This window comes from Leptopilina heterotoma, unplaced genomic scaffold (genome assembly GCF_015476425.1).
Source record: "Leptopilina heterotoma isolate Lh14 unplaced genomic scaffold, ASM1547642v1 Lhet_32, whole genome shotgun sequence".
NCBI classification, from domain to species: domain Eukaryota; kingdom Metazoa; phylum Arthropoda; class Insecta; order Hymenoptera; family Figitidae; genus Leptopilina; species Leptopilina heterotoma.
Genome location: NW_025111017.1, coordinates 894,762 through 921,922, shown reverse-complemented (window position 1 = coordinate 921,922; position 27,161 = coordinate 894,762). Strand labels below are relative to the sequence as shown.

General features: G+C 30.3%; 1 protein-coding gene across 3 annotated transcripts; it reads left to right on the top strand.

Moving 5' to 3' along the window:
• Positions 1-86: 86 nt before the first annotated feature.
• Positions 87-27,161, top strand: LOC122504816 (putative thiamine transporter SLC35F3). Of its 3 annotated transcripts, none has more exons than XM_043616085.1 (11): positions 87-335; positions 595-870; positions 5,017-5,243; positions 5,316-5,465; positions 5,539-5,889; positions 6,031-6,159; positions 6,534-6,723; positions 7,307-7,396; positions 7,559-7,688; positions 16,390-16,676; positions 26,923-27,121. In XM_043616085.1, the coding sequence occupies exons 2-11, from the start codon at positions 735-737 to the stop codon at positions 26,973-26,975; spliced, it is 1,743 nt and encodes a 580-aa protein (XP_043472020.1). In that variant the 5' UTR covers positions 87-335; positions 595-734; the 3' UTR covers positions 26,976-27,121. The 3 variants fall into 3 exon arrangements, with proteins under 3 accessions (XP_043472020.1, XP_043472019.1, XP_043472021.1); XM_043616084.1 differs by having other exon boundaries at positions 87-356; XM_043616086.1 differs by lacking the exon at positions 16,390-16,676 and having other exon boundaries at positions 87-356; positions 26,923-27,161.

Here is a 27,161-nt window from a genome sequence, read left to right as displayed (position 1 = left end):
TTGTGAATATGTTAACGCATGCGCGTTGCATCACACAGACAGTTATATGGCTTTACGGATCTTAAGTTAACTTACGCCCACCAACTTGTACTCGCTCTAGTAATCAATGAAACGTCAGAGGGTAGTATTGCATTATTACCTAGTACATAGTGCATAGAATCACAATTTATGAGAATGATTTTCATTCACTGTTTTGACAATTCCTCTTACTGTAGAAATAGTTTTGTCTGTGTTGTTTGTTAGTCGTTATTGACATTTAAGATGCTGTTATATATAACCATGACGTTATCGAATTTATTTACAAAGTGATTGTTGGGGCAATCATAACAAACAATGTTAGAACACATTTATCTAATGTTAGTTTTTTATTAAACAAATCTTAATTTATAGATATGAAGTATATTTTATACAAACAATTATTGTTTCAATAAATAGAAGTATTGAGTTTTAGTTATTTTTCATTATGTTTATTTTTAGAATTTAGTTAAAATTAGTCATTTAGCTTTATAATGTAAATTTTTTAAATTTAATTAAAATAATTTGACTTAAAGCAAAAAATTTTTAATTAATGAAAAATGTTCATTCTTTTTGTAGGAAATGCTGATCATATTAATAAATATGAGAAAAATAAGAAAACGTACTGCTTATGGATTAAGATAAGTAAAAATGAGCGATTAGGTTAAATGATTAACCATAAGTGTTTTGGATTTAAAAGTCGATTAATTATTTAAAGTATGGGGAGTGGAGAGGTTAGCGAAGTTTCAACAATATTTCATCCAAGAAGATCTCGGAGACCTAGTATAGTTCTCAGTGAAGATATACCTAATCTTTCTTATACAAGTCCTGCTCAAGTTTTATTAGATTCTTCAGGTACCTACTTTGTTAATATTTAAAACAGCACATTTTATGTATTACATGAAGTAAACAAACTTACAAATTTTTTGTTTAGTTACACTTAAACTCAATATACTCACGCGTATTTAAATTATAAGGTAATGATATTTACGTAATGTAATAAAATTAATGTGTTTATATAACCTTATATTAAACTTAATTTCTAACGTCAATTAAAACTATAAAAAATTATTATTTCTTCATTTTTAAAGGTTCCATAGCATAGCGGGACAAAAAACAAGCCTGTGGACAAATTGATTTTTGAACCACAATTTTTCACTGATGGACAAATTTTTTTTTTAAATTATAGATAATAAAATTTTCCTTAAATCATCCTTTCTTTATTTTTTTGAAAAAAGTTCCGTTAATTGTTTATTAAAGATAAAAAAGGAAACTTTTCGACATTAAAAAAAATATTGATTCTTATGAAAAGATATGATAGTATTAATAAAAAACAAAAATAATGTAGCAATATTCCAACAATATGTTGAGTCATTATCTATTTTGCTTAAAAAATTGTTGCATTTGTTATAAACAAATATATGAACAAAAGCTGTTTTTGTAAGATTATGTAAATTTATCGATTAAATTTAACAAAATTTATTATATAAATAATGTGCCAGTGAATATTATCAATGAAATCTATTGACATAAACAACCACATTTTGTTATGTTATATAGAAATTATTCCTTTACAATTTTTATTTTTGAACACAAAAGTGATTATATATTTCATCTACAATAAGTATTATTATTAATTACTATTTACAGGAAGTATTTTTACTTTTATGCATTAATTTAACATTGTTTATAGAAAGCTTAATTAACAATTAAACAGTCTCTTTATTTTTAGTTGTTTAAGCCTCGTTTTTTAAAAATATTTTCTTTGTATGTAAAGTACTTTTTTACCTTGTTGTGAAATTTCACATTTTTTTGATACTTTTGTTTCTTCGATCCAATAGATCTTCTCTTGTTTTTCACAACTTAAAATGGGCAGAGCGCTTGCATTGTAATCTTTAGGGATTTTTTTCTCAAAAACAAAAAATAACGCCAAGCTAAAAATTTCAGGAAAGTTTTATTCTATTATCAACATTGTTCATAAATTTTTTCAGACCTGAGAAACAGGAAGAAAGGGTTTAAATATTAAAAACAAATTTTATTGTTTAAACAAATCAACTGAAAATTCATAATTTTTATTTATACCTAGTAATTTTTTCTGAAAGTTAAATATTTTGAGCATAAAAAATGTTCAGAACAATTTTTTGTATCTCAAAGCAAAAAAATGTTATTTTCAAAATAAAAATAATTTTTTATTGTTAGTTGGTATACTTCATTAGGACCCTAATCACTCTCAATTCTCATAATATGAGAAAAATCTGAGACATCACATGTTGTTTTTATATGAAATGTCCCATATGGGGTCATCCATAAAGCATGTAATACTTAATTTCAGAAATTTTAACCCCCCGATGATGATGCTTTTTTCATTAATGATTAACATGGAGCATGATATTTTACAGACCCCCCTTACCCGTAAAGTATCACATGCTTTATAAATGACCCCTATACAATAAATTATGTTAAATCTAGTCGCTAAATTTACATAATATTAAAAAAGAGCTTTTGTTCATTTATTTGTTTATTACAAAGACAACAATTTTTTAAGGAGGGAGTAAGATATTTAATTTTTTTTTGCATTTTTATAAAAAAAATTTGAAATGAATGCATAATGTATAATACCTTCAGAATTTTGTGTAAAAATTTCAAATAAATCGGAGAAAAATTGACGGAGTTATGAGTACTTGAGTGTCCGTTAGTCTAAAGATTCATGTTTTTTTTATTAAATAATCATCTGAAATTTGTTTATCTTTAAATTTGCAATATTTTCGGATTTTGGAGGTGCCCATGGAGATTCTCATTCACTTGGTCAATTCTCAATATTTTTTTTCATCGAATTAACCTTATACAAAATAATTAACCCTTTTACAAAATAGATAATACAAATTATTTTTACACAAAATTTATGATCAGTCAGGTTTATTATAGTCAGATCTCGCAAAGTGTTATATTCAGTAAGTGTCATGTCTCATAAAGTGTCGTCGTTTGAGACCCGACAAGTGTCACTGTTCCCACTTTTTTTATCCTCTCCAATGCGAAAACTCGACATCGCCAAAACCGGATGGCAACATAAACCAATGAAATGTCCACGACTACAAAATTTCACATATATGTAGGTCATATAAAAGTTGTTTAAATTGGAGTTAAAGTTTTTATTATTTGCCATTTGTAAAATAATTTGCTTATAAATAATCTGCTGTTATGATTGTACACCAGTTTATCCATTCCATTTTTTCCAATAGAGTAGAACGGGGTGAAATAGCCATGGTGCAAAAAAGCCATTTGACTTGACTTTTATTTGAAAACTATTAAACCGATTTATCAGCTATTTTTAATATAAATACAATAAGTTAATACGCAACTTTTGATACTAGTTTGGATGTTGTACCTAAATTAATATAATTTTTATTGTAATTTTAATTTTTTAGTTGCTCTGTGTATAATATTTCGAAGAACTTTTCGAACATATTACAACCTGTTTAAGTGAACGGGTAATAAAAGTAAATGTTTGTACATAAGGAGAAAACTATACTCAAAACGTATTCAATGTTAATTTTTGGAAATTGAACTGAATTTAAAATTTATTTTAGCTTTTAGAAAAACTGGTCTTGGGGGTGAAAAAGCCAGGGACAAAAGCCATTGAATATTATGTGAAATTCATAATATTGTTTTCTACTTAAACTAACCTTCTAATTTTACAAAATTTTCGCGTGTTTACTTAATAAAATTAATTAAACACGACGAGAAAATAGTATAAAGTGCGTTAAAAAATAAACAACGAAAAAACGGTTGCAACAAAATATGGCATCTGTGGTGAAATTTAAGGAAGACTTTAAAAAAAGGTACAAAAACTTGGCAGTGTAAATCGAAAACAGGTAAACTTAACATAATATTCAATTTTCCTTGAAAAAGCTCTTTAAAATTTATTAAAATATTTTAAAACTAAGATTATTTGTCATGTAAATAAAGGAAAACTATAAAAATACCAAAATTAATAACATATTTTGATAAAATCGCGAGGTGGCTTTCTCCCTTCACCAGGTGGTACAAAAAAGCCATTTGCAGAGGTTTCGTAAAACTCTTATACCTTAGTCCTTTCATGGGATAAAAAATATTTCCGTCAAGGATATTCAAGCTTAATAACTAAACTTTCAATGCCAATTGGAAATTTGAGAAAAAAATTTTAAATTTAGATTTTATAAATTAAAATGTAAAAATGTGGCTATTTCACCCCGTTCTACTCTAACCTTTTTTCCAATAAACTTTTTTTCCACTAATTTTTTTTCCAATAACCTTTTTTTATACTAATTTTTTTCTCTACTTATTCTTTTTTCCAATCACAATTTTTTTACTAATTATTTTTTACATTTTTTAAATTGTTGAATGGTAAACTAAAGTCAACTTCAATTTGTTATTCAATTTGTTTAATGTCAAAATCGTGCCGCGTTTGAGTTTTTGTTTTTCAGTCAACTTCAATTGGTTTAATGTCAAAATCGTGCAGTATCTACTATCTTTAGATCTTTTTAAAAATTCTAAATTTTGAGTAAAACGGTTATGGAACTTGTGTACAGTGGGACAAAAAATCCTTTTCTACACATAGATGAATTTCTTTTTACGAAAAGTGTAGAAAAAAAAGGTAGAATTTTTTGGAAGTGCCGAACATATCGGGAATGTCGTTGCCGTGCTGTCATATATAAAATTTTGAAAAATTGTTACATTATTTAATTACTTTTTGGAAAAAATTGGTAGTGGAATAAATGGATTGGAAAAAATGTAGTGGAGAAATTGATTAGTGGAAAAAATGTATTGGAGAAAATTGAGTGGAAAAACTGACTCACTACCATAACCAATAAAATCGGATTCATCGATAAAAAGTACATAAGAAACTCAGACGCGGTCACATTAATTTGGGATGATCCACCCAGGGTGGGATCCGGTTCAGTGAAAGACATTACCATCATTGTATTGTATGAGAAAGTGCGATATAACAACTTATTATTTTAGGAACAGAGCAACAAAACTTCAAAAATAATAGTGGATGTGGAGATTCAGGAATAGGATGTAGATCTAATGATTATGAAAGTGATGTTGGAAGAAGATTAGGCAGTGGCGGAGTTGGTAACATTGGTCAAGTGCAAGGGCAACTTTGTCCGTCGGTAACTTATCGACAGCGCCATCGCCTTTCATTAGCTACTTGTTACTCGTCTTGTTGTGCTGAATCTGCAAAAAAAGTATTTTTTTATTTGTACCTTAATTCTCTGCTAGTGGTAATAAAATTTGTAAGCAAACTCTTTTTTGTACAGATATATTTTGGAGTATGTGTTACTATATGCGTCACTGCAAGCTGGGTTGGAGCAACTCATTGTATAAAATACTTATATTTTTATAAACCCGAAATAATAAAGGATACTGTAACTGATAATAATTCCGTCACAGGACTTCATCATGAACATGTTAGATATCGTTTTTATCATTCACTATAAAAAAAGCATGTAATACCTTTAATAAAAATTGTTTTAATTACAGCTTGTCCCTCAATACAATGCTCCGTTCTTCACAACATGGTTTTGCACCAATTTTGCAGTACTATATTTTCCAATTTATCTTTTATGCCAAGCCACTACAAGAAAATGTTCAAATCCTTCTGAAATAATAGCTGAAAGCTTCCGAGGTTTTCGAGAAAAAGGGTTGACTGGAGGAAGATTTTTAACCAGGTGTAGCCTATTTTGTGGACTTTGGGTTGCAACTAATTACATGTATATTCATTCTCTACGAATTCTGTTTGCCACAGATGTAATGGCACTTTTCGCTACAAACGTAGCATGCGTTTATCTCTTATCTTGGGTTATTCTTCATGAACAATTTGTTGGAGTAAGAGTGAGTAACATTTACTTTTATTATTAGTTTATACTAACATTGCGTTGTTTTAAATATGAAATTGAATTTACATGTTGTCTTTTATTTGTCTAAGTAGTGTCTTCGACAGTTTCTTTTAAATCTTATAAAATTTTTCAACAGATTGTAGCAGTTATTCTCTGTGATACAGGGATAGCTCTTTTGGCATATATGGATGGAATAACTGGAAGTCCAACCCTTTCTGGTGTTGTACTTGCTGCTGCAGCTGCTGCTGGATCAGCTGTTTATAAAGTAGGTCTTACATTTTTTTTTCATTTACAAGCCAGTAACTTTAGAAACTACTTTTTATCTTAATGTAGAGTTATTTCTGGACCTAGGAAGCTCAAATTCGGTTCACATACTTATTTTCGCGTGTAGAATCCACAATCTATTCTAGTGCCTTTCTCTTGTAAGCATTTTAAGAAAATTTTTTAATCCCTAAAGATTATTATATAATCCCATTCATTTTTTCCAAATCATGCTATGTGTTTCTAGTGATATCTGATGATAGGGTTCAAAATCGATATAAACTAGTGTTATTGGCATTATATCACCGAAGCTGTTAATTTTTACATATATTTATGATAAGGTTTGTAGACAACGATAAATGTAAACTAATTTTTCAGGTATTATTCAAGAAAGTAATAGGTGAAACAACGTTTGGCCAAGTTTCACTATTTTTCTCAATAATCGGTTTATGCAATGCAGCATTACTTTGGCCAGTTTGTTTAGCTCTCTATTTTTCGGGTGCAGAAACAATCTATTGGGCCAAATTACCATGGTCTTCATTACTTGCTGCCAGTATTCTCCATTTAAGTAAGTGACACTTTTCTTCAACGTTTGTATTATATTTAAAATTACAAACTCCCAGTTTAATTTTAATTAAAAATAAAATCATCAAAAAATCTGGCTTCAATTTTTTACTTTCTACGTTCATTATAACCTAAAGATTGTAAATATAACGATATATTAATCTCAATTCTAATTAAAAGATATATTTTAAAGTATTAAAAATAATTCGTCTTAAGGAAGCTAAACTTTTTAATTTTTAATAGTGAATTTATATTTCTTAAATGCACATTCGAATTAATTAATTAAAATTAGTGCACGCACCCACATTGCACAATATTTTGAAGGTACTTTGCAAAGCAAGTTAGTAGCAAACTTTGCAAGTTTGTACAGCAAACTAACCGCAAAATGTCGTGTTATGTGGGATTATCATTAAGGGGTCGTCTATATGATATTACGTAACGCTAATGTTTGAAAATTTTGACCATCTCCTCTCCCCACATAACAGCTTGAACTCCCTTACCCATTAAGCATTACGTAATATAAGGACGATTAAAAATTACTTGTGGTTTCTAATTATCCACATTTAAATAATTCTTCTTACTTTCAGTTTCTAACATGTTGGGGAATTTTAGCATTGCGTTGACTTATGACCTATTCATCACACTAGGCTTAATAACAGCTATACCTGTTTCAGCTGGTAAGTCCTATGAATATAAATTACTAAAAAGTTAACAATGCTGTAAACACACTTCTTATCAAAAGAAAGTCAAAAGTATGGTTTCCATAAACAAAGTTTTTTAACATATGTAAATAATAATAAGAAAAACTGTTTAGTTAACAATAATTTTAAAACTTTTAGCATTAGATGTTGTTTTGTATGGCGCTCACTTCGTTGGAATGAAGTTGGCAGGAATGATTCTAATTGCAATTGGATTTTTCCTGGTGATGTTTCCTGACAATTGGCCTGAATATATCACACGTTTTCTTCGGTACGTACTTCTCTTTAAAATATTATTCTTTTTGATGCATGTGAGTTTTAAAATGTGTTTTGTTTCACATATCGCTGTTTTAAAAAAACACGTCGAATTACAGTCGAAAAAGAGGACGTTATAAATTAGATGAAATTTAAATCATGAATTGATAGAAGATGTTGAGTAAAATAATAAAATATACCTTTGACTGTGAAAAAACCAAACTTCAGTGTAAAATATCTTTGCTCGCGAAGTTCTCCTTTTTAACACAAATACGATGTGTCCATCTATGCACTTACACAGCAAAACTTTGTCATCATTGTGTTAGGATTTACAACTTTCATTATAGAATGTTCAATTAGAGATCATAAAGGCATTAATAGGTTAAGTATTTCATGGTCTTCTGGGTGAAAATATTTTGTTCAGATTGACGGAATAGTGTCATATGGGACAATTATGAGAACCATCTTTATAATTTAATTCTATTTAGAAATATTTATAAGTAATAGGGTGGTTCTTATTTGGGAGATTTTTCAAACTCTTTGGTCTCACTCTAAAAACTTAATGATAGTATCTATAAAATAAATTTTCCTTATAGTTTGAAGGAAAAAGAACAATTTTAACATGTGCCTTTAGTTAACTAAAAATTTAATTGATAAATATGTAATTTAGAGTGAGACCAAAGATTTGGAAAAATCACTCAAATAAGAAGCACCCTAATAAATTATCGTGTTTTTTTAAATTAGCTTTTGCCACTTTAAAAACTATAATTTATAGTTACAACAGCTGCAGCTTTTAAATTTAACATATTCTCATATGTGGTTAAATATTCGCAGTATGCTTTTAAAGTATATTCTCTTTTATACTTTTTTAAATTAATAATTTTCTGATAAAGGCGAAATCTTCTTTTATAATTATAATTCTCAATGGGCAAAAAATTCTAACATTAAGTAAACAGCTCTTGACTAGTGTATGTGCTTGCTCTGGGAATATAAGATGCTTGTTCGTCCAGGCTGTGTTGGCAAGGCGCATTAATTGTCAGAAGTCCCGTGAAAGTCAGCTATTAACTGGGGTTCGAATCATCATTCAGAGAGCATTCGGGCACGCAGCTTATTTTTTCAGAGCAAAATTTAATTTAAAAATTGATAATTATTTATCGACAACCATATAGATATACACTACCGTCCAAAAGTATCAGGACGATTACATTCGACTCTATGAAAAAACATGCCATCACTTTTTCAATCATATCTCGGAAATAAAAGGAGGTACAAAAAAAACTTAAATATGGTTAGAAAGCTGATTAAATTCTGCGTAAAATAACCCGTCTTTGAAGTCATTTCGTTAATTATTTTTTGAGTTGTAGAGTGAGAAAGAAATAATAAAATTATCAAATTTTCTCATTTTTTGTCTCTTGACTTCAACTTTTTCAAAAATCTAGAAAAATTTAGATAAAATTTTTCTAAAAACACAGAAATCTTCGTTAGAATTTCAGCTTAAAAATAAGCCTTCGAATATTAAAAAAGGATCATCCGTCTTCGATATATCATTAAAAATGTGAAGCAGTGTTTCGACCAATTGCTGCATTGAAATTCAACTATGACGACTCGATTCTGGCTTAGCGCGTCAGCAAAAGAGAGAAAACAGAAACGAATTTTTGCTGGAGAATAATAAATAATGATGTTTCACGAGTAATATAAAGAAACTCAAAAGTTCATCGTTCCCCCGCATGAATTCGTTCCTGTTTTCTCTCTCATTCGCTGCCGCGCGAAGCCACATTCGAGTCGTCACAGTTTAAAATTTTAAAATGTCTCTACATGAAGAAAAATGGATATTAAAAATCTTAATTATACTAGATATTAAGAAAGTATGCTAATGCTTACCATCTAGATCATATAGTTTAATATCTTAGATGTTAAAAAATATAATCTGTAAATGTGAGGTTATGTTTTAACATAAGTATTTTCTAATATCTGTAGATACTAAATTTGAAAATCTAAAATGTTTATATATTTCACGGTTATACAGATATTGACCATTAATATCTAGATAATGAAGCTTAATATCCCTTTTTCTCATTGACAATAATTTTTAATATTAAAAAGCAATAACAAAATAAGAGAACACCAACGGATATTTAAAGACAATTCAACTAACGACCATTCTACCACTTTCAACTTTAAAAAGAAAACAAACTTTTATTCTATAATGTAAAAACACATTTTTGAATACTCCTACTACTACTACTACTTAATCCAATAAAAAAATTGTTATCTTTCATCATCTAAACCTGTCTCCTTCAGAAAAAAATAACTAATTATTAGAAATTGATTACATAATTGCTATTAACAGACTTACGTTGAAAATGATTCTCGTCATTTTTAAGGATTATAACCCTTCGCTGTTATAACAAACAAAGTTACGTTAGATAAGTTAATATGAGATAAATGAACTAATTTATAGAATATGTATCCCAGCGTGGATGCTTGTGCGAACATTCTTATGTTGCCTGCGCGAGGAATGTCGTTGCTGGGTGCCGGATAAGAGTTAAATTGTTACAAATATATCATTGTATTTTTTTGATCCTATTTAACACGTATCCGTCTGGGCAATAAACCATGTTCATTCCAAAAACGTTCTTAAAATGTTTAGGAATATTATTTGACGAACATGAAACATTTCAAAAACGATTTTGGAACGAACATAGTTTTCTGTCTGAAGGAACCCGGTACACAGCAATGAAATTCCTTGAATAAGCAATCGTATAAGTATAACTCAAGATTAGAAGTACTTAAAAGTGCTAGTCTGTCAAATGCCGTATCATTCTATGTTTTACAGGTGCAAATATTTAGAATTAATGTTGGTACTGATGTCATGTAAAATGTTTATTCCGCAAACATTACAGAAAAGAACTTTAATTGGTCAAAAGCTATTTTAGTAAGAAGACAATCATAAACCAACATTTTGAATGTTTTGCTTATTGTTGAGTGGTCGCTAACTCGCTATTCAGTGTTGTTCTAAGATAACTTCTTAAAACTGAAAGCTTGTGTTTTTAATCTTTGTGATTTCGGTTTCTTATCAACTTTCTCAGGGTATCGGATTAGACAGAGAGTAAGTCACTTAATTGTACAGAGACTTGAACAGCTGGAACAATTGTTAACTTTTGATTTATCTTTTAGAAAGACAGTGCAATACCTTTTAAGATTTGTCAAAATGATTATTAATATTGTTAGAATGAAATATTGTACTTGCTTCTCTAACTTAAATATTTCACTTATATTGTTAATTGTTTAAATTTCCACCTTCAGTTACCTCCAGTTAACCTCTAATCTCGTTATTATTTCTGACGTTGTTCGAGAGCTAATTAGAGAGCACTCATTTTTTATTGAAGCACCTGAAGCTAAGTACAGATTAAAGCCCTTTCTCCAATAGGATCTAGAAGCATATTTTGCAAACGCGTTGAGTTGATTTTACCATTTTATCATCAAGCTGGACCTTTCAGTGAAACATAATTTTTGTCCGTAAATCTTTCATCTTCAAACAGAATAAACTTTATTTGTTGTTCTATATTTATCAAGTACTCACTATTGCCAGATTTGTGGGTCAATTTTTTCAGATTAATTATTGTATTTTCTTTTGTAGAATTAGTGTATTATTAATGATGACCAGACTTGATGTGAGTGCAATTAGAAGCACATAAACTACCCAGTGGGCACAGGGACGTCTTGAAGATGTCTTTTTTGTCCGAGGACAATTATGGTAATGTCTCTGAGACATCATAAGACATCCTATGTCTGGTCCAAAAATTGACCAAAAGACATCTTTAAGACGTCCTTTCCACATCACTTCAGATTTTCTTAAATGAAGGGCTGGCTGCAATAAGGGAACGAACGCGAGAATTGGATGGGATACTACCAGTCGGGTAGCAGTGACAAGCCTTGAGCCGCTCACTGCTACCTAACTGCTATTATCCCTTTCAAGCACGCGTTCGTCCTCTTATTGCAGCCAGCCCTTCAAATAGACAATTCTTTTATCATATTTTCTAAGTTGAAAGACAGTAATGTTGTATTAAATTTATTTTGAAGTACTGCGCCTTAAGCATCTCAGCCGTAGAAGACAGATAGGAACCTCTACAAAGTTTACGAACCCACTTGTCAATGAAATTAATATAATATTAATATTTGTCTTGGAATGGGTCCCTGTTGTGAACAACTGTGCCCACTGGTTAAATTTTGTAATAAAGTCCCAACCGTTATATTTCAAGAATTGTACAACCTTCACTCTTTGAACAGAGGTAAATTGTAAGTACCCAGTAAAAAAGAAAAGCTAGTCACATAATCATAAATATTTAAATAATTTGATGACTGTTAAAAATCAAGATTAATTTTAACATACATGTGTATAAAGCAAATATGCAATATGGGTGGTGAATTTTAATATACATTATATACTTAAATTTAAGATTTATAAATATCCGATATTTAATACAAAAGAGAAATAAATTTCAGTAATTAGTGTATATTAAGATGACTAATATTTTTAACAGTATCGAATCAATAGTAAACATCGTTCTTATATAAACTTGACCGTAATTAACCTACCATTCCTGAAAAATTTAATAAAGTAGTATTTCAAAAAACTATCATTTACTCACACAAATATTTTTTAGCTTTGAAAATAGTTTTCGTTGATTGGCCCAATACATTAGATGATTAAACAATCAGTCCAATTGTCCAAAAGCCGTTGAATCAATTAAGAAGTTGTCTTACTTAATAATCCTTTTTTCTACGATAATACTTAAAATCATAATTTTATGTTTAGAAATAAAAATTTTGTTCTTCATTTTAAACTTTCTAATCACCTTTCAAACTTAGAGTTGCCTTTGTCTCCTGCACGCTTTTGAGACACATGTTGTACATGAGCGTCTATTCGTTATTATTGTACTGCTGCTGCATTTATTGGTAGTACAGCTATTAGATTTTCATATAACGCTTGGCCTAAATCGACAAGCAGTATCTTTTTGCTTTTTGTGCTTCCGACCACGGGTAGTACAGTTGCTGCACTAATAATTTTCAGGGCACTAAAAAAATTTATACTATAGGTGGCAACACTATAATCATTTAGGAGAAATGTTAATTCAATAATAATTGCCTCTATTGTTTCCATAAATCTTTAATAATTTTCATTTATTAGATAGTATTTTTATAATTTTAAACTTTACAATAAAAAATTTGAAAGCTAATAAAATATAAAAACTCGTTTATATAAAAATTCAAAATCTTATACTGTTTTTGATCTTTTGATGATTGGCATGAAATTTCTAAGGTCGGCAAAATTTTTGGACTGCCTTGAAAGTTTAGTGAGCTAAGAGCTAAGCGTAGTTATTAAATACCTCGTCTAGCTCTCAGTGCGATTATTTCATAGTATTTAAGCTTATCAAAAAATAAGTTAAATAAAAATAAAAATTTAAGTTCTTAAAATATGCTATTGTGTAGATAAAAGTAGGATTTAACTTTTTCTGCGTTAAAATTTTTATAATAAATTGTATTGTAAAAAATTGGCAAAAATGTAAATGATTTATCTTAAAATTTAAATTACACCTTTTCAGAAGTTTTCACTTTGGCAGCTTTTTTCTCAGTGTAGAACGAATAGTTTAAATAATGATGTTTAAAAATCTAGAAATTTCCATTCCTATATTTGATATAGATTTTAGGACATAAATTTTAATCCCTTCGCAGTCAAGACCAAAATCTCATAAATGGGCTCAAAATGTCGACAACTTTTTGGAAAACTAAAATTTCTGCAAACGAGCATACTATTGTAATTGAAGTCGCTGATTATGAATCCGATATCAGATTTTTAAAATTCAAAATGGTGAATCCAATATGGCGGACAACATTTTCTAAAATTCATCGGATTCGCTTGAAACTTTTTACTTGGGGGTTTTCAGGGTCGCTGATTACAAATCCGATTTCAGATTTTGAAAAATCAAAATAGCGGATCCAATATGGCAAATGAAATTTTCTAAAATTCATTGGATTCATTTGAAACTCGTTACTAGAGTGTTTTCGCTGATTACGAAAAACTTTTGAAACGATAATAAATACAAAATTTTCCCCCGCAGTCAGCTGTTAAGTATACTACGTTAGTTACGACCCCAGAGTTTACCACGTGGAGGTATGCGGTCGGATTTTACTCTCCTTTATTTATTTTGTTTTTAAAATTTTTGTTTGTTTGTTCTTATATTGGATCCGCCATTTTCAAAACCGATATTACATTTTTAATCTACGACATCAATAAATCCCAAGTAACAACAGACTTTTAAGTAAATCTGATAAATTTTTTAAAATGGCGCAAGCCATATTCGAACCGTCATATTCGAAATCAGCGACTCTGAAAACCCCCGAGTAACGATTTTTAAATGAATCGGACGAGTTTTTGAAAATGTCGTCCGCTAAATTGGATTCTCCATTTTGAATTTTTAAAATCTGAAATCGGATTCGTAATCAGCGACCCTGAAAACCCCCGAGTAAAAAGTTTCAAGTGAATCCGATGAATTTCAGAAAATGTCGTCCGCCATATTGGATCCGCCATTTTGAATTTTCAAAATCTGATATTAGATACGTAATCAGCTACCTCGAAAACCCCTGAGTTACAAGTTTCAAGTGAATCCGATAAATTTTTGAAAATGTCGTCCGCCATATTGGATCCGCCATTTTGAATTTTTAAAATCTGAAAACGGATTCGTAATCAGCGACCCCGAAAACCCCTGAGTATCAATTTGTGGACAAATCTGTGTGTTTTTGTAGCCAAAAATCGGCTTGCGTCTATACACGTCATCGACAGTTTGAGCCCACCTGCACCATGACGTGTATACACGTCATCGACTGCCAAGGGGTTAAAGTCGAGAAATGTTAAAAATTTGAAAACCTGATTATTTAGTTTTAGTCTTAAAATCACTACAAAAAACAAAATATTTGAAAAATTAATGTAAATGCAAATCGATTTCACTTTATCTATTATTATTCGATTCTATAGACTCGTTATACTAACTATATGTTATCATTAAAGTTTTTCTTATATTATTTCTTTACATATTTTGTTTTTTGCTGTGGTTTTTTTGTTAACAATATAAATAATTGAGTTCCTATGACATTTATTTTGAATTTACCCTAAAGTAATTCAGATTTGCATTTTTGAATCCAGTTTCTAAATTTAATCGATTCTAAAATAATTTCAATTTGTTGATTTAGTTTCACGTCGACATAAAACTAAATTTATTTTGAGAAATTAGTTTTGGGTCGACATTAAATTTTTCTGGTGGATATAAAACTAAACTTATTTAGTTAATTAAATTTTGATCATCTCAGAAACTAAATAGGTACTAAATTTTCTTAAAGGTCCCTGATTATAACTTCTTTGCTCAATATTTTCAAAATTTTTATAATTATTCTGTAATCTCAATTAAATAAAAAAATTATCTTTTATTGAGACCTAAATAGCACCTTTTTGCTAAAAATTATGTTGAATTTGTCTATGATAATGTCAGAAGTTGTAATAATTTTAAACTTAACCATTTAATGTCCTAGGAAGGGAAGGACTATTTTCAAAAACCAAACCTGTTTTTAGAGGTTTTTATAGGGACGCTGATTATGAATTCGAGGTCAGTTTCTCAAAACTCAAAATGGCGGATGTAATATATGGCGTATTAATTTTTTCAATTCATTGTATTAGCTTGAAACTTAATAGTCGGAAGGTTTTAGGGTCCCTGGTTACTAATCTGATCTTACTTCTTCAAAATTCATAATTGTGTATCTAATATGGCAGATAATTTTTTAAAAATCTGAAGCAATTTGCTTATAACTTCTTATTCGCAAGTTTTTGGGTCCCTGAATATGTATTTGATGTTGGTTAAATCCAAGGTTAAGTGAGGCTGACTGCCCTTGTTCTGGTGCACCCTTAAGGGGTGTCAAAGTCGATGCGATTTTCCACTTTAAAGCTCAATGTAAAAATCCAATTGACTTTGACTTTTGATAAGCTTGACTGCTATGAAATAACGATACATATTACAGATGAAGTTAATTTAAGATGATGCTCAAACGTCATCTTAAGAAATTTAAGTAAAAATAAAGTAAAAATCCGTTTGCGATGATAATTCATTTCTATTTAATAAAAATTATTTAAAGTAAATTATATAAAAATTAAATTTAACAGATTTAAAAGTAACATTTCATGTGAAATTTAACAATGTTTATGAATCTGATATTTTATTTTAATAATATAAATTAACATAACTTACATATATTTAATGTCAATCTACAAAACAAATCTTTTAAAATATTTACCTTTTATTGGGAATATGGAATAACAATAGCGCTTATGGTTTTTCATGAATTCATTGATGCATTTATGCTTTTTATAAATATTTTTAGAATAATAGATTTTAGTGATTTTCATTTCACTCTTGAAAGTTTTTATGTTGATGATATGAAATGAAATGTAAAAGATACGTTAAACATAAAACTTTTGATGTACTAAATCCACTATATATGTTTACTGTTGTGAAATAAGAACCTATTTTACTAGGGGAATTAATTTCTTTAAAATCATAAATAATAGAGAATTTTTAAATATTTACAAATAACTAAAATCAGAAGAGTTTTGGAGGCTTCTATAGTTGAAACACAATATAAAATGAATGTGCATGGGGTTGATGCAGTACACATCCGAAGAAACGATGCAGGACTATCAATAGAAGCAGGAAACCATCTTTTCAACAGCGTAATTTTCGAAGGAACTATGGAGTTTCTGCAGCTCACGGAGATGGGCAAACACTCCTTCCACTTCCTGGACACAACCAAATCAACTCGCCCCATCTTCAAAATTCAAACAACCCCTTGTCATCAACCCCTGAACTTACAAGTCGAGCCCCTACTTCAACAACAACTTCAATACCAACCAATATTAGCAACTTCCACCGCTCACTCGCCGGCTCTCAAGTTCAAGGTATGCTAATTACGGAGAAAAATCAATATAATCTACCATTGAACATTATCGATAAGCCCATTATTCTTCTCAATAAATTTCACAGAGTGATTTTACATTTACATTTTGTATTAGTATTGTCTGAGAAGGTAAATTTTCAAGTATTCCTGAATGCTCTTTGACGAAGTTAAACAAAAATATTCTGGACATCGGATTAAAAAGACTTTCTGGTCAAAGACTTCAAAAAAAATTTTTTTTTGCTTAACCCTTTTACTGCGGCTACAATTTTAAAAAAGTAACTAAAATACGGAAATAAAATTTCTCTAGATTTCAACAAAACTTTCTAATGGTCAATATGGCAGATATATTTCTAAAAGTTACATCATTTTGTTTAAAAATTGTTACTTGCAAGTTTTCGGGTTTGCTGGTTACGAATATGATACCAGTTTTCAAAAATTAAATACGGCGGATCTAATATGGCGGACGAATTCTTAAAAACGACAACATTTTGCTTGAAACTAGTAACTCGGGGGTTTTCAGGGTCCCTGATACCGGATATGATGTTAGTTTTCAAAAATCCAAAGTGGCGGATCCAATATGGCGGACAAATTTTTAAAAGTTTCTCCATTTTACATGAAACTTGTTAGTCGGAGGTTTTCGAGATCGGTGATGACAAATTTGATGTCACTTTTAAGAAATTCAATTTGGATGATCCAATTATGAATAAAGGCATATTACGATTCAGTTTCTACATTCTTCTAAAACTTGTTTGATATTAAACTGCAGTTTATGTAAAAATTCAATTTACTTTCAAAATCGGTATCATCGACTTCTAAAAACCCTCTGTAACAAGTATCGAGCAAGAAAAATTATACTTTTAAAAAGTATTCGACCATTTTGTAACATTTTTAAAACTTCGCCCGCCATATTAAATCCGACATTTTGAATCCTCAAAAGCTGACATCATATTCGTAAACAGCGACCCTGAAAACCCCTAAGTAACAAGTTTCAAGCAAAATGGTGTAATTTTAAAAATTCGTCCGCCATGTTGGATCCGCCATTTTGAACTTTTGAAAACTGACACCATATTCGAAATCAGCGACCCTGAAATTTCGGAAATAATTTTCTTTTTAGTATTATAAAATTACTATCCCTAAACATTTTTTAAGAATTACGCAAAAAAGAGGTTCTTGCAATTTTGATTACTATTTCCTAAATCAGTGCATTAGAGGTTACGAAAATTTTAAATGCTTCTTTTTCGAAAATACATTTTTGAAAACGGTGAGACACTTTTCTCGAAATCTACTGAACTCATTACAGAAACTGATTTCTTTCGTCAAATTGCAAAAAGATTCATCTAAATTTTGATAAAAAATTAAAAACCAAATTTCGAATGGGAATTTTCTACTGGAATTTCCTAAAAGTGCTTTCCCGGGAACATTTTTACGTGACATATATTTTTCAGTTAAATTCATTTTATTGACAAGTGATTTCGTAAACTTTGCAAACATTTTTTTATTTTTTTTGAACGACTGAGATGCTTAAGGTACAATGTTTCAAGTTTACTACAATATTACTGTGTTTTAATTTAGAAAATATTGTTAAGGAAATATGACTATTAAAGAAGATCTGAAGGAATGTGAAGAAACGTTTTTAGACTTACTTTTGGATGACTTTTAGAAGCGTTTGGGCCAAATATGAATGTCTTAAAGACGTCTTTTAGTGAACCTTATAATGTCTCCGAGGCATTACGATCATTGTTCCAAGATGTTCGATGACAAAAAAACCTGTTTAAGGCATCTCTGTGTCCAAAGGGTTATAAAATCATAATAAATATATAAATTTTGTAATATGTCCATCTAAGAAATAAAGTTAGTCTGTGTTGAGTTATTGTGTATGCCCAATTGAGATATAAGTTTGTAAATACATGTGAATTTTTATATATGTTACGGTTAAGGTACATTTAGAAATTAACAAAATTTAAAGTACCTGATTCTGACGAAACGAGACCACCAGGTCAATTCCTCAACAATCACAATTTAAAATATTAATAATATTAAATGCTTGGACTCTGGAGAAACGAGACCATCAGGTTAATTCTTCAGCAATCGTCACATTTAGTTAAACAAAATTAAAATAAAACGTAATCTTAAAATAAATCAACTTTCAATTTTATCAACAACAAAAAATTAGAATTATAGAATCAAAATAAAAGCAAAAGAATTCGGGTTGTAAAATAAATAAATTTTAGGGATATTGTCATTTAGCTAGGACCACATGGCCAAAGGATCAGAGCGTCTAGGTTCGAAGAAATTATACTTAGCAATTAAAAGAAATATAATATATATTGTAAAAAAAATTCACTTTTTTACAATTGGGTTTTACCTAAGATGCGAATTATACAAAGACATAATGTACGACAACTGCCAATTAGACATTTTTACATAAATATTAATAACGATTAGTTTCAGTCAAAAAAAGAAATAAAAAGATAAGGGGACACTTAAAAGGGTAGCGAATAAACTAACAGGGGAAAGCTAAAATGTGTATTTTAAATAAATTTTAGGGGTTATTAACTTGTGTAACAGGTAATAATTAGTAATAAAATTCAGAAAATAAAATGAGATAAAACGGTGACTAAGGTAACACATGGTTGAACTCGAGACAAAAAAATAACATAATTATTTAATAATAAATTAAATAAATAATTAATACAATTCTATAAAAAAAACTCGTGTATTCTTACGCCAAAATAAGTAGCGTAATAACTGGAAAAGCAACAAGACCTATACGACTTTAAGAACAGCTTTCTGCTTCCTTATTCTGATTTGTTGAGCCGTGTCTTCCTCGCCGTCCACTGTTAGGAAATTAGTCACCAAATTTAACTCCTCTGCTACAAAATCAAACAAAAGAAACCACAGAACAAAAGTGTTGACCAGAGCGGGCATTTAGTGACAATTAATTCGGACCTGTATAACAAGTGGTTTTCACCACGACGAAAGTCTGCTTGCAGGCTAACTGACGAACGTCGTCTTCAATGATTCTATCCAAATTTGAAATTTTCAGAGAATACGAGAAACAAGTCGCCCCAGGAGAACGTTGTCAAAACAGGCAATAAAATAGTATATTAAGCAACAAGGGGACAAAGGCAGCCATATGTTTCCATGTTACTTATGAAATTTTTTATTTCTAATGCACAAAAGTGGTAATTTCAGATAGCAGCCGACAAGGAGTAAAAGTCATTCACTTGTTCGACTTGTATAAACAGTTCAATTTTATACTGTCGAACAAAAAAATAACTTTACTCTCTGTCGTCAGCTATCTAAAAGCGACATTTTTGTGCATGTGGGATAAAAAAATGTTTTGTTTCGCGAATAGGTAGGGTAACAAAATGAAGAAAGTTAGGTAAAACAATTTGAAATTTATAAGATAATGTTTTTTTTATTTTTTTGCTTAGGGAATTTTGGGAAATCTGCCTACAGATAGCTTGGATTTCTCACTCCAAGATTATGTGGAGTTAAAAAAAATAAAACAAAATAAGTAAAATAAAAATTTAATAAACATTGAATTTAACGATCATTCCGAGTCAGGAGTCAGCCACTTGACTTGGAATAATCGTTAAATTCAATGTTTATTAAATATTTAAAACAACCGAGTGATAATATCATATAATAATTTTATAAAATAAAAGTTGTTTGATAAGCTGGTGTCCTACTGCCAGCCCCAACCCACTAAAACCCGTAACCCTTCTTTTGAAGTTCCTTACCCTCCCTCGGAACGGTCATAAGACATTTTAGCCTTCGAGGGCGGCGCTCCAACTCTGTCGCTATTGCGAATTTGTTCTTTTTCTGCGGTTCTTCTGCGTCAATAGTTAAAATTTAAAACTATTTCAATGTCAAAGCGAAATTTGCAGCACAACAATGAAGAAACAAATGTTAAAAAAGTGTAAAAAGTCAAATGATAAAATTGTAAACGGATGTAAAAAACAGAAACAAAAAAAAGTAGACATATATTTAAAGTCAATAGATAAAATTGTAAAAGGACAGATAAAAATCACAAAATAAATTAAAATAGTAAAAGAACAAATCACAAAATAAATTAAACTAAACGGAACAAACGAATTAAAAGCTGATTTAAATTACGCTTTTGGCGGCCGTCGGGGTCTTTTCTGATCATAATCGAGATTAAGAAGTTCTCGACATGCCGCCAATGTTCTTCTGACTCAGCTACCTTTTGTAAGTTTCCTCCTACTTACTTTTTGTTCTTGCGAGAGTCTTCTTCGCCTCTTCGAGGGCTATCCTGAAAACTCCGCATCCATTACTACAAGCAATATGGTTCACATTTGCCTTATCGTCATACTTTTTTTACAGAGGAAGCAGCTTGGGCCTCTTTTACAGTTTGCGAACTTATGATCGACTTCTCTGCACTTGAAGCACGCAGTCGATTTGTCTGCCGCCTTACATTCTTTCCATATGTGGCCATAATCTAGGCATCTATGACACCTAGGAACCATTACTTTCTTCCTGATTGAGCACGACATAAAGCCAATCTTTATGCGTCCCACTTCTTGCAGCCTTTTCACTTTCTCTGGGTCGGTCACTACAACCGCGAGCTTCATCTCTCGCCGGTTTGGTCCAAGGACCGTCACCTTCCTGCTTTCTGACTTCTCCAGGACATTTTCCAACACTTGTTGGACTTCTTCTACTTGGATAAGGTATAGTCCACGGACTATACCTTACCCATACCTTCCACTGCTTTGGAAACCTCCGCGGTGAAGGCCTCTTTATTGGAGTCGCCTCTGATTTCAATTAGGAGGTCTTCCATTTTTGTAGCCTTTGCAACTACGACCCTTGTGTGGCGAACGTCCGGATCAACCTCCTTACGAAGCCTTGAGCCACTCTGATGACCATTGTTGATCCCCTCGCTGCCTTTTGCTCCAGTTTTTGACATTCTTGCTTAAGTTTATCCTCCGTACTCTTATCCACCTTCTTTGAAGGTGCTTCCTCCTTTTTCTTCTTTATAGTTACGGCTTGAGTCCCCTCTGGACTGCCGGAACTACGTCTTCTCTTCGGCGCGTCAATGACTGCACGCCTTAACTGACGTTTGTAGTGGCGCTCTTGCCTCTCCTTTCTGTCCTTACGGTTACCTTCTGCCATGTCGATAGTTCATCCTAGGTACATATCCGCTTCGTAAGCTTCCGCGTGCTTCGCCTTTGTTTCTTCCAGCAGGATTTGAATGTTTTGTGGACACCGGCCATTATCCCCACGCTTGGCGCTTGACAATCGGAACCGGAGAGGGAATTAATCGAAGTATTACCCTGCAGGTATTCCTGTTTTTAACGGTCGCTCATCATGTTCGTTTCTTTCTGTTTGGCTTTAGTGAAAAGCCCCGCCACCACGGCAAGGTCTACCGAACATATCCATGATGTCAATCATGTCTGGCAGTGGATAAGCATCCACTAATCCCAGCACATCGAAGAGATCGATGATGTTCGGCAGTGGACAACCATTGGCGGGGAATAAGATAATGTTTAATTTTAATCTACATTTTTGATGCAAGAGAGCAGTTTAGACATTTACAAACTACGAAGGTTTCTCCGCAACTTTTGCGAAAATTGTCCTTATGGATCGTTAGGTTGTTACAGTAGGGTGTCCCAAAAAAATAAAAAGTTTTTTTTTATTGGGTCTCATCCCCTAAAATTCTTTCAAATTGTGTAAAAATAAGAACACAATATTTGGAAATAAAAATTTTTAATATTAACCCGTGGTTCAGAGCCTTTGAACCATAAAAACGCTAAAAATATAGTGTTTTTTCATTTTTAACATAAATATAAATGTCAAAATATAATGAATAGGGTGTCATTGTAAAGATAATTAAATTACCTTTCGATCCATATATCATAGTTTAAGATTCAATGAAAATTAAGAGTGTTACAGTCGATTAAAGATCAAATTTTATGAAAATTTTGATGATTTTTATTTTTTAGACACTTAAGTAACTTGTACTTTTTTTACATTAAACAGTAAAAAATATTTAGGTTTTAATTTTTTTATTGAGAGTCTAACATTACGAAAATTTTTAGCCCTTGTGGACCTCGATTTGATTGAATATGACAATTATACACTAGATTTAGTGAACGAAACTATTTTTTTAATTTTTATCATTCCTTCAACATTTGCAGCAAAAATTGAAACAATAAGTTTAGATATAACCACTAAACGTACTAAAATCAGTGATTAAGAAATACTGAAGTCGATGATTTAGAGTCCAATGTCAGTTTTTCAAATTTCAAAATGGCGAAGAACTTCATAAAAGTCGATCGAATTCGTCTAAAAATCGGGTAACGGATTTTGAGACGAATTTAATCGACGATTAAATTACGGATTTTTGTAATGTTAGACTCTTAATAAAAAAATTAAAATCTAAATATTTTTTACTGTTCAATGTGAAAAAAGTACTCTTTACTTAAGTGTCTAATAATCATCAAAATTTCCATGAAATTTAATCTTTAATCGACTGTAACACTCTTAATTTTCATTGAATCTTATACTGTGACATATGGATCGAAAGGTAATTTAATTATCTTTACAATGACACCCTAATCATTATATTTTGACATTTATATTTATGTTAAAAATGAAAAAACACTACATTTTTAGCGTTTTTATGGTTCAAAGGCTCTGAACTACGGGTTAATATTAAAAAATTTTATTTCCAAATATTATGTTCTTATTTTTACACAAATTAAAAGATTTTTAGGGGATGAGACCCAATAAAAAAAAACTTTTTATTTTTTTGGGACACCCTATTGTTACAGTCTTTGTACAAGTTATCTTCGTCGCCACAGCTCCAACATTCCTTGTTGCTGTTGCGACAGAGCCATTTTAGTAATTCTGGTGAAACCTCCTGGGGCTAGGTCCACTTTAATTTTTAGCAGCGACGGAATAGTTTTTGGTGACGGGTTCATGTAACAGAATTGATATTCTAACAAATGACGGGTCTGTTACGTTAAAATTCTGTTACATGTCTGTTCTGTCAGATGACAATTCTGTTAAATGTCGGGTGTGTTAAATGATAATTCAAATATGATATCAAATTTAAATTTTAACTGTTTTTTTTTTCTAAATAATAAAAAATTATTGTCTTCGTTATTTCAATATGTATAATAACAAAAAATAAGTTTTTTCCTATTTTTAGAGGAGAGTCTCCAGTTGACGGGTTTCATTTTTGACCCGTAAATTGTAAACGGGTAAACGAAATTGTAAATAAAATACACCGTTCAAAAGGTAACAGAAATACGCAACTTTTATTAAAAGAAAGTATAGTGTTTCGATGAACTCAAAAAATTTTACGATACATTTTCCGAGCACATCGCTTTTTTCAAAAAAAAAAAATGTCTCCAGTTGTGAGACACTCATTAAAAGTTGCTAAAATTTAATAAGTTTGACATAAAACGTTATGTTTAGTAGAAATAATTAAATATATTAATAATATATATTATTATATACTAAATAATAATATTAATTTGCCAAAATGTGACTATCAAATAAACACAATTAAATAGCTTCAACAAGAGCATTAAAATTGATTTCTTCTGAATCAATTGACTTTTTTCCACTTGACATGCCCAAAAATACTAGAAAAAAAATCAAAACAACATTAAAATAGTATGCCTGCAAAGTCGTATTTTTTATGCTGCCCAGATGGGTGTTGACACCGTCTCACAACTGGTGATATGCTGTGTCTCACACCCAGAAATTGGCGCTATTTTGAAAAAAAAAAATTAAATTATTTTCAACCGTAGATTGGAACAATGCAATATTGCATCACAAAATATAAGGGAAACACTAAAAGAAAATGCATTACATTTACCTTTTCCAATTAATTAACTTGGAAAAAAAGTACTTTGGATTTATTGAAAAAACGTTTTTTAGTCGATTATCACACACAGTGTTGGTATTTAACAAAAACAGTTTATATATCCGCTTCGGCGTACACGAAAAAGTTGGCTCATATAAAAAGAAATGTTTTTATATAAACCAATCGGCTTTTTAATATTGCATGTTAAAAAAAATTGACTGTCTCACAACTGGAGGTGTCTCACAACTGGAGACTCTCCCCTACTCTTGTTTCTTTTGACTTAAATTTTTTTTGTAAACTTCTAATCAACTTATTACTTTTTGGTTTTCACCATCTTAAAGAGCGTTTCAAACTCTTTCCGAATCAACAAAAAAGTAAAAAAATGATTTTTTGACATGTAAGGTCCCTTTTCATACACCAGGTCACATATATATATACAAATCCTTAAAGCCTTTAAATTTTGTGATATTTAAATTTAACACTTTGAAGTCTATGTTTTTTATAGTTAAACGACTTTACACAGAAAAAAATAAGAGGTATAAATTTCTAACTTACGGTACATACCTACTCTTTGATAGAGGTAGAGTACTCTGTAAGCACAAACTACCATCTCAAAGTCTCCTATCCCTGTATAGATTTGAAAGTGAAAAATAATTAAATTTAATATAAAACCCTTGAAAAACTTTATATTCTTAATGACATTATTACAGCTTTGCGTAAAATATTATTTCGGTTCAAAAAAGAAAGATGACTGACATGTATTTTAAGTAAAATTTATTATTTCTATTTGTTTGTCGTGAATGATTTAAAACTTAGAATGGTTTAATTTAGTGATGCCACATTTTTAAAGAATATAATTGGGTAGTTTCCTATAAATTATTCTAGAAAATAAAACTTATGTCTATTTCTGAATAAGTGATAATATAACTAAAATTGTTAGACCTTAAAGGATTATGTTTCTCTAATATTAATTCAGTAGAAATAATTAAAAGATTTTAATGAAAAACGTGAATTCATTAAAATTAAACATTTTTGTAAGAATCATATCCACTACATAAAACAAACCTTAAAATTAATAAATCATTTAAATAAGGAAATCATGAATGAACATTGTAAAAACAGAATACATGTTTTGTGTTAAACGAGAAAGTGCATCTACCCAACAAGTTAATATTAATAAATTTTAAGGTTTGTGATTAAGGATTTATTTCGATGGTAGCTGGGGATTTGTCTCCGGCGAGCTCTCTAGTTTCCCGGCGCCAGAGGAATTGTTTTAGCCTTGAAAACTGGACCACTATTTTTGTGTATCCCCTTTCAGTCCTTTATTCAAAAGTTGGGTTCTCTGGTTCCCGTCGGGTTGTAAAATATTAGTTAAATTCTTGAAATTCAAAATGTCGGATGCCATATGGCGAACATATTTTTTTTAATTCCTCATATTTTCTTGAAACTTATTACTCTGGAGTTTTCGTAGTCGCTGATTACGAATATAATGTTAGTTTATAAAAATTCAAAATGGCGGATCTAATATGGAGACATATTCTAAGTTATGACTAAATTATTTAAATTATGCATGAAAGATTTTCAATTGTACGTATTTTCGTTGTAAACTTTGGTATTCCGATAAGTGCCAGTTGGCTACTAGCATATTTTGGCTGAGGGAGACGAGCGCCAGACGAGCACGCAGTTGAATCAGTTCATTGAACAGTTTTCGTGCCTTATTAATATGATTTACTCATAACTTAGAAACCAATGAATAAATTAAAGTATACTTGGTCTTATTTTTAAGTTAAAAGTTCAAGCTTTCATTTAGTACAAATTAATGATTTTTCAAAACACTTTTCTTAAAGTTTCAGCCCATCAAAGTTTGACAATGAAAATTCACTGAAAACAAAAATTACACCTATCTTTATCACTAAATATTTCTGATACTATTTATCCAAAAGTCTTAGACATACAATCATTTAACTGCAAATTTTATAATCTTTCCAAACTGACTTAAAAAACTTTCTGCGTTAATTTTAAACAAAGTTATCAACATCTAAAGAATTTCACTTTTTTAATAAAACTTTGGAAAGTGGTCTCTCAATTTTGACCGGTAGTGTAACAGGAACCAAGAAAATCTGAAACCGATTTCATCGTAAGTCGTACTGGAAACGCCATTTTGAATTTTTTAAAACTAAAATCAGATTCTGATTGAGCCACCCCGAAAACCCCTACCAAGTAGCAACTTTAAATTGATTTCATTCATTGCAACATTTTTTGATCGCCATATTGGATCCGACATTTTGAATTTTTGTAAACTAATATCATATTCGTAATTAATTTTATTTAAATTATTATAGATCCAAGTTCCTAGTTCTTTGTGAATAATTATATATCATATTATAACTGTTTTTTTTCTTTTCAGGTGGAGCAGGAGACATAGACATGGCATTCCAGGTGGTGCAACTCGCGACATAATTGATTATCGAACAGGATACATAAAATCTCATCTTCGATCTCCATCAGGAAGAGTTCGGTGACTAATTTCAACAATACAGTACATACATTTCTTGAATAAAAATTTTTGGAACGTGTCAAAAACATTTTGTGTTTTAATAATTGATATTTAAGTCTATTGTTGCTCAACCATATCTCTAAATACAT

Bases quoted from the DNA above. Each gene is read 5' to 3' on its own strand.
- LOC122504816 (XM_043616085.1), top strand. From the start codon at position 735: ATGGGGAGTGGAGAGGTTAGCGAAGTTTCAACAATATTTCATCCAAGA. The intron at 871-5,016 runs GTACCTACTTTG...TTATTATTTTAG, and splicing joins AGTTTTATTAGATTCTTCAG to GAACAGAGCAACAAAACTTC. The intron at 6,724-7,306 runs GTAAGTGACACT...TCTTACTTTCAG, and splicing joins TGCCAGTATTCTCCATTTAA to TTTCTAACATGTTGGGGAAT.